This window comes from Cebus imitator, unplaced genomic scaffold, assembly GCF_001604975.1.
Source record: "Cebus imitator isolate Cc_AM_T3 unplaced genomic scaffold, Cebus_imitator-1.0 Scaffold280, whole genome shotgun sequence".
Lineage (NCBI taxonomy): Eukaryota > Metazoa > Chordata > Mammalia > Primates > Cebidae > Cebus > Cebus imitator.
The window spans coordinates 2,949,854-2,958,225 of NW_016107595.1; the positions used below are offsets into that span (position 1 = coordinate 2,949,854).

Here is an 8,372-nt window from a genome sequence, read left to right on the forward strand (position 1 = left end):
GGGGTTTCACCGTGTTGACCAGGATGGTCTCGATCTCTTGACCTCGTGATCCACCCGCCTCGGCCTCCCAAAGTGCTGGGATTACAGGCTTGAGCCACCGCGCCCAGCCGTATAATTTGCATTTTAAGGGTTCTACCTGAATCATGATTGTGCCTATGGTCGTCTACATGTGGAGTATCCTCTGAAGCCAACTCAACATCTGCTCTTTTCCCACGGGCCGTGGGGACTGCCGAGACCACCTGTGGGGAAAGGAAGGCAGTCTCCAAGTGGCACCCTTGGTGTGTCCTGCCATTTGTTTTGACTCAAGGGAGGAGGAAGCCTCTGTGTTTCATTCCGCATACATCTGGATTTGGTTTTTCATCTTTTTTTTTTTTTAGACAGAGTCTTGCTCTGTCGCCAGGCTGGAGTGCAGTGGCGTGATCTAGGCTCACTGCAACCTCCGTCTCCCAGGTTCAGACGATTCTCTTGCCTCAGCCTCCTGAGTAGCTGGGACTACAGGCATGTGTTACCGCGCCCAGCTAATTTTTTGTATTTTTAGTAGAGAGGGTTTCACCATATTGGCCAGACTGATCTCAAGCTCCCGAACTCAGGTGATTCCCAAAGTGCTGGGATTACAGGCGTGAGCCACCTTGCCCAGCCTGGTTTTCATCTTTTGCAAGGAAAACATCCTCCTGTGCTGCTTGAACACGCATGCGTACATATCTGTACATGGGCACAGCAAAGGCCTGCACTGAAGCCACACCTTGCTTTTGCCACTGGGGCTTCCTGGCAGCGCTCTCTGCCCATCTTGCCCCAGGTAGGAGAAAGGCCAGGAGAGGCATCATGAGGTTCCACTTAGTCCTAAATTACTAGATTGGTGCAAAACTAATTGTGGGTTTTGCCATTACTTTTGTACCAGCCTAGTGCAAGGCAGCAGGGGAAATTTTACCTTCCAAATGAGATCATTCCCTGTCTGCAGAGGGGAAACTGAGGCTTGAGATCAAGTGACCTTCCTGGGGTCAATGCCAGGACAGGCATCCTGGGATGGAGACCACCCCTCATCCTGTCCTCCTAAGCCACCCTGACTGGCTTCAGGTGTTCTTAAGAGGAGCTAGGGGAAGGGGGGTTCCACTCCTAAAGAGAAATTCCTGGCAGCTGCTCACCCCCTGCAGGTGAGCCCCTGTAGGCTCCGGCCTTTCTCCGGAAGTGCCACTGAAGCTAGTGGTGAGACATGGCTAAGATGAAGGCAGGGTAGCGGTCCTGGCTGACAACAGCTTCCCCTGGGCACGGCAGAACTGAGGCTGGGAATCCTGCCTCAGCTTCCTCAGGGCTGTCTTGAGGCTCCCGCTAAGCTGCCCACTGGGACAGTTCTACACGAGCACGGCCTGCCCTGGGCACAGCATCTGGCCCCTTCCCTCCTCCCCCTGGTCAGGCGGAGGCCTCTGCAAGTGCTGGCTTGGTCCCTGTTGTACCCTTTGTACTCCCCTCCTCACCCGGAGGGCCAAGGGGCTGTTGGTAGAGGAACCATGGGCAGGCTGGCAGCACCTGGGGACGGCAGGGAGTGTGAGGATGATAGAGAGGCAGCTCCTCAGAGGGAGGCCCAGGTTTTACTAAGGCAGCTGGAACCCTAGCCCTGGAGCAAAGCCCTGGGGGGACAGGTGAGCTGTCAGGAAGTGCTCCCACTTCCCTGACATCCCTGAAAGGCAGCTTCTGTACTCGGTGGTACCCATCCTCTCCAGAGGGGGAATCACCCTCCCTCCGATGCTTGGTCACTTCATGCCCTCTGGAATCTTCCAGGCTTTTCTGGTGACAGTGACACAAGCACTCCCATTTGTGTGCCCCAGTGACAATTTTAAAAACACACCCATGGACACCCCGGCACACTGCATTTCCTCTACGTTTATTGCAACGTCTAAATGATTAACAACATTCACAATTTCTTAGATCTTAAAAAACAAAAACAAAAAAAAAAACTTCCATTTTGTAACATCACAAATGTCTTCTAGGCTTTATCAAGGACCAAAACACTACAATTGTCTAAGTGATTTCCAGTGATGGAAACAAGCCAGAGACAGTAAGCACCCAGAGTGGCGAGAGAGCACTTCCGGATGCCTGTCGTCCTCTCGGGGGCGACCCTGGAACTAGAACGACAAAAAACACACTGTGACTCTGACACGGCTGTGCTACCACACATCACACGCGACGCAAGGATCCTGCAGAGAGCAAGGGCAGCCTCGGTGAAGAGGGAGGGCTGGGGACATGGAGGGCCAGCGGCATCTCCATCCCAGCCGGCTGGCAGCTGGCAGCACGCACCCTGCTCTGCTGGCTCCCAACACCTTCACGGCCCCAAGGCTGAATCCACGGGAGAGGCATCCTCTGAGAGTGTAGGGGACTGTCTAAGCTGCCCTTTGACCCCTGCCCAGGCCTCACAGAACCATCTCAGCTCAAACTTGAAGGAGCAGCAGGAGGCAGTGGTGCTCAGTGCCCACACACCACGAATTCCTAAAGCATTTAACTTTTTAGTAAAATGAAGTGGAGAAAGTGAAGAATGAACATGCTAGGACAAAGCACATGGAATGTCAGAGCGATGCTGGAGAGCGTTCGATCCACGCTGCGGGTGTGTGCGCCAGGGAGCTGAGTGCCACTTGGAGCTCCATCGATTCACCTGACCCTCGGCCAACATGGAAGCTGTCGGAGGGGTCAGGAAAGGAGAAGATGAACCCCTGTACCTGTGGTTCCCCAAGACCAGCTTCACTCCGGGCCCCCACAGGCCGGTTTGCTCGAGAGCTGGGTTATAAAGCCAAGCCCCATCCTCCATGCTGGCACCTAAACTGCCGTAAACATCTGCCAGTTGCCAAAGCTACAGAAGCAAGCAGCGCCCCCGGGGGTGGTGGCACTGCAAGGTGACAGGGACCAGGCAGACAAGGAGCTGCGACCATAGCCTAGGAGGTCTGTGGCTTAAAGAAAGCCTGGATTTCTTTTTTCTTTTTTTGAGATGGGGTTTCACTCCTGTTGCCCAGGCTCGAGTGCAATGGCATGATCTCAGCTCACTGCAACCTCCGCCTCCCGGGTTCAAGTGATTTTCCTGCCTCAGCCTCCTGAGTAGCTGGGATTACAGGTACGCACCACCACGCCTGGCTAATTTTTTATTTAGTAGAGACAGGGTTTCACCATATTGGCCAGGCTGATCTTGAACTCCTGACCTCAGGTGATCCACCTGCCCTGGCCACTCAAAGTGCGGGATTACAGGCTTGCACCACTGTGCCTGGCCAAAGCCAGGATTTTTTACAGCCAATACAAGTGGCATTTCCTGCTCAATTCTGTGGCTTATGCCCTAGCCATTGCTGTGTTCCCTAATCCTGGGGTGTCAGGAGGATCCTAAGTTTTTCAGATTTTTGCCTGTACTTAAAACTTCAATGCTGCTGCTTTATGAGGAAGAATGAGTGGAGAATTGAGTAGTTACAGGCAGTGGAGTGCTGGAGAATCTGGAGAGCAGCAGCGATCACACGCCTGGAAATAGGGCAGCTGCAGAGCCCACCCCAGGAGGAGCCTGCCTCTCCTTACAAAGGCTGTAATAAGACAGCACTTGATGCAGCCACACGTGCGAAAAGTGCAGAGTCTTGGAGGGCTTACAACCCCCACCCCTTTGTAACTGTGGTTTGCTTACACTGTGGATTCTAAAGAGACACCGTAAATCTGGGGCCAATTTCATCGGTTTAACGATCACTCCCCACCCGAGATAGCTATTCTATACTGCTGCTAAAATTTCATTAAGTCTCTCAAGATGCATTGAAGAGAAGAGACACCATGAATAACACATTCATCAAATCAAGTATGGCAACTGTTCAGAGAGCTTCAGAGCTTTGGTACCCAAGTGCAGACTTGGTAATTACCGATTTGTCTCCCCCATATAAATTCTGGAGAATAATGAGAAAACACCATCTGTGATCGTTTCCACATCACGTTTGCTAACAGAGCACTTCTGGAGCGCAGTAGCCCGTCCGACTGGAAAACCAGCCAGAGGAGCTGGTTCCTCAGCACTCACAGGCTGAGGTGCCTTCCGGGGGCAGCGCCACCTTCTGAAGGGGAACCGAGACAGATTTGGAGGGGACTTGCTGCTAAAAGCATGTGAAGAGAGAGGAGAGGCAAAAGCACATTGAAAATGGTGCATGTTTTTTTCTTTGAGAAAGAAAAGCCAGCGAAACCTCCGCCCCAGAGACTGCAGAGACGTGTTGTCACGTACACACCAAACCGTCCTTGGGCACTGGCTCCAGGCCGATCCAGGGCAGGGATGCTGTTTTAAGGGCAATTGCTGCTTCAGGGTTTATCTTTCTCATCAGTGCTTTTGATCTATTCAGGAAGAGAACGATTTTGTTCAAAACTGAGCTGGAAATTAGGTGAGAGGGGCAACTAAAAAAAAAAGAGTAGAAAGATGAGGATATTTACAGGCCCGAGGCCCTGCAGAAAGAAAAGGATTTGAAGACCCTCACAAAAGGACAGCAGCTGTCCTCTGTGGCAGCAGCTGTCACGGTCGCCCTTCCACCTGCACGACGGCAAGGCACTCTGGACTAGGAACAGTCTGTTTGCTGGTCATGTTATGTGGCTGGCGGCTGTCATCTGTGAGAGAAAACTTGAGCAAGAGAGGAGACAGGCATGGCTTGTGTCCATGCACACATCCACGGAGCCTGGCCCAGGGGCCTCGAGGGGCTCAGAGCCGGGAGGCCAGGCAGGCCATGTACAGCTGTCCTTGGCCAGCGTGAGGTTTGCTCCTTTAGCAAACCTGGAAGGTAAGAATGGGGCATATCCGCATCCAGAGATCCTTTTGTTTCCCTCACAGAATTTTGTGATTTTTGTGTGTGTGGCATTTTTGGGGGAGCAGGATCCATCAGCTTTGTTGGGGAAGTTTGAATGCACACCAGCACGCCGGCGAGGGCGAGGCCTTAGGCGCCGGCCCGTGCACGTACCTATTTGTTGGCCCGCTTGTGTCTGTACATCTGCATCATCCTCTGTCGGAACACATCGAATGTGTCTTCTTTGTGCTCCTGCCCGTCAGCACCCAACCCTTCCCCTTCCGAGGGGGTTCCCCTAGGGAGTGAAAAAGAGAGTCAGTTGTGCACGAGTCCAGGGCCTGGCACACCAGGGACTGGGTATGGGCACAAATAGTCCATGAGATGCAGGTGTTTGGGACACACACTGAGACATCAAAGGGAAAATCAAGACACGACTCACAGTGGAAACAAGGAGTACTCACCCTCGAAGAAGAGCTGGCTTTTGAGGGGTGCCCAGAGGGCCTGGTTAGCTCGGGATGCCTTACCCAGCAGGGGCTAAGCTCAGTATTAAATGAATTGCCTGCTGGATGTTACGATCAGGCTTTAATAAACTTTGGGCCTGTGTTCGGGACCCTGGCTCACCCGCCTATGGGTTCCCGGGAAAGGGAAAGTGGTCCCAGGCTGAAACTACACAGAAATACCACTTAGCTTTGATGACGATAACAAATGTGGCCAAAATGATGACCAGGGCCAACAAGCTGGTTAAAAAATCTACACCAGGGCAGAAAGGAGCCCTGTAAACACCTGCGTATGTGAATGATCAGCTTCTCATCTGAAGATGCCTTTTGTTTAAAAAACAAAAACCAACCGCCAGCTTTAAACCACCTTGGACATGAGGGGAGCCAAGAACCAGGCTGCAGGTCACAGGACTGAGGCCCGCCCCCACCCGCCCAGGCTGGCTGCCTGCTGCATACACGCTGACGGGCTCCCGGATGCCCTTTCCAAGGGAGCCCAGGCCATGGCCCTCCTTCCAGCCCATCTTCTGCAGCATCTGGAAGCCCAGGTTCTTATCAGTCAGCTTCTGCTGGGCGAAGTCCAAGTCCTTGGGTTTCTGAGGAGAGAGAAGAGCCCAGGCATGTGGGCCACAGGGAAGTACCTGGATTGAGGGAACCCCCCACCCCCAAATGCCCTCCTGAGTCCCCAGATGCTCAGGCTTAAGCTCCAGTCCCTTTCCCGGTTCTCTGAAACATCCCTGGGTGGGATGTGACTTCTAAGTCAGAGGTCATTGGCCTGAGGTCAGTCCTGCCTCTCAGCCACCACTATAATCCCGGTTCCAAGACTGTGAGGAAAACTGGGTAAGGGAATGGCAGGTCCCAGGGTCAAGAAGTCAGTAGGAAGGACCTCAGCAGAGCCCTGGATAAAGAAGGTGGGGGACACCAGGGTACAGGCCTGAAGGCAGGATGGGGGCCAGGCTATGAGTGAGAACTGGCTGGTAGAGCCCTCCCTGAATCCTCCTAACACACCCCTCCCCCAGTGCTTCATTCAGTCCCTGGCTGCCTTCCTTGTCTTTGTGTCCTAGGGAGTGGGTTCTTCTTGGACACTGGGGTCTGTGTCTAGCACATAGCAGACCTCACTGAGAGCTGATACAGCTGTGATGGGTCCTGTAGGTAGCGGGGAAGTGCAGAACTCTCTGGGACACTAGATGGAGCTCTGGGGACAGATAGGGCCTGGGACCTCTGGAGAAGGAGCCTGCAATTAATTGCTATTCATTAATATTCATGACACACGTGTGTGTGTGTGTGTGTGTGTGTGTGTGTGTGTGTGTGTGTGTGTGTTGTTTTTGTTTTTTAAATATAGTCTTGTTATGCTGCCCAGGCTGGTCTCAAATTCCTGGCTTTAAGTGATCCTCCCACCTCAGCCTCCCCATCAGCTAGAACTATAGATATGTGCCACTCCACCCAGCTTTTGATTTTTCCTTTTTTTGAGATGCAGTCTCACTCTGTTGCCCAGGCTGGAGTGCAATGGCGCCATCTCAGCTCACTGCAACCTCTGCCTCCTGGGTTCAAGCAATTCTCCTGTCTCAGGCCTCCTGAGTAGCTGGGATTACAGGTGCCCAACTACCATGCCTGGCTAATTTTTGTATTTTTAGTAGAGACGGGGTTTTACCACGTTGGTCGGGCTGGTCTTGAACTCCTGACCTTGTGATCCATCTGCCTCAGCCTCCCAAAGTGCTGGGATTACAGGCGTGAGCCACCACACCTGGCGATTTTTTTTTTTTTTTTTTTAAGACGGAGCCTCGCTCTGTTGCCCAGGCTAGAGTGCAGTGGTACAATCTTGGCTCACTGTAACCTCTACCTCCTGGGTTCAAGCGATTCTTCTGCCTCAGCCTCCAGGGTAGCTGGGATTTACAGGCATGAGCCACCATGTCTGGCTAATTTTTGTATTTTTAGCCAGAGGGAGGGAGGGAGGGAAGAGGGAGCAAGTGCTCCCATGAGGAAGGCCTGGGGCCCTGGAGCTCCTGGGGCCTCAGTGTTCTCACCTTAGAAAGGGACAAAACAACATGGAGAGATGCTGAGAGCTTGACATTCAGCAAGATGTAAGGGGTCAGAAACTGATACCCCAAAATATGGCATGTTGGCCAGGCTGGTCCCGAACTCCTGACCTTGGCTGATCTGCCTACCTCAGCCTCCCACCGTGCTGTGATTATAAGCGTGAGCCACTGCGCCTGGCTGAAGTATTTCTTTACAGCATTTACTGAACTACCCGGGGAGGCTGCGAGGGCTCATGTGCTCTTGAGAGGAAGGGAGAAAGGTGCTGAAGATCAAGGTGGCTGGTGCTGGGGGTCTGAGCAGGGGATAGGTGGGAGAGGCTGGGAGAGGATTAGATGACCCTGGGCATGGGAAGCAGGGGAAGGGTGTGCTGAGTGCTGTGAGCTCACGTCCTTGGGCAGCCAGCTGTCAGTGGCTTAGTGACCTGCCCCATTATGTCATGCAGACCTCATGAGGTGCAATTCAGGCAAAAGACAAATCTCCCCCTTGCCATCTGCACTGAGGTGCCCAGGAATCAGCTTCCCTACCGTTAGGGGTACATGGAGGAGGCACTCCAGAGACAAAGCAGCTTGGAGACAAGGCAGAAAGGGCTGAGCCTGGGGGAGCCAGGGGCTGGGACAGGAAAGGGAGAAGGGAGAGTGCAGGGCCTCATGTCGGGAGGGAGCGAGGAGGGAGCAAGTGCTCCCATGAGGAAGGCCTGGGCCCCTGGAGCTCCTGGGGCCTCAATGTTCTCATCCTAGAAAGGGACAAAACAACCTGGAAAGTGCTGAGAGCTCGACATGCAGCAAGATGTGGGGGGTCAGAAACTGATACCCCGAAATATGTCACTTTCACATGTGGGACTAAAGCGGCAGCCTCAGGGTCCCTTCCAAAGCACAGGAGGAAGCTGTTCTCTTGCAGTTCCCTATCTACCTAGAAACTGGACCTGCCAAAGAGAACACAAGGGCCTTGGATCCCTTCCCTGATATGTCATTAACCAGAGTTCTTGAAAACTCCTATCACACAGGAAGAGACGGAACATTAAACACCACACCTGGAGCCCGGACCACTGGCTGTTCTCTAGTCCCATTCAGTT

General features: G+C 53.1%; 1 protein-coding gene across 6 annotated transcripts in view; it reads right to left on the reverse strand.

Annotated features, from left to right (window-relative positions):
• Nucleotides 1–1,858: 1,858 nt before the first annotated feature.
• The window catches only part of SUGP2 (SURP and G-patch domain containing 2), a 46,653-nt gene continuing 40,139 nt past the window's right edge, over nt 1,859–8,372 (reverse strand). For 3 of the 6 annotated variants that reach the window (XM_017501346.2, XM_037728792.1, XM_037728790.1), the window contains exons 9-11: nt 5,723–5,859; nt 4,944–5,064; nt 1,859–2,120 (exon numbers count right to left, since the gene is read on the reverse strand). In XM_017501346.2, coding sequence (XP_017356835.1) covers nt 4,944–5,064; nt 5,723–5,859 — 258 coding nt within the window. In that variant the 3' untranslated portion in view covers nt 1,859–2,120. Of the gene's footprint in view, nt 4,330–4,943; nt 5,065–5,722; nt 5,860–8,372 lie in introns of all 6 variants that reach the window. The other 3 variants (XM_017501347.2, XM_037728791.1, XM_017501345.2) reach the window with 2 other exon arrangements.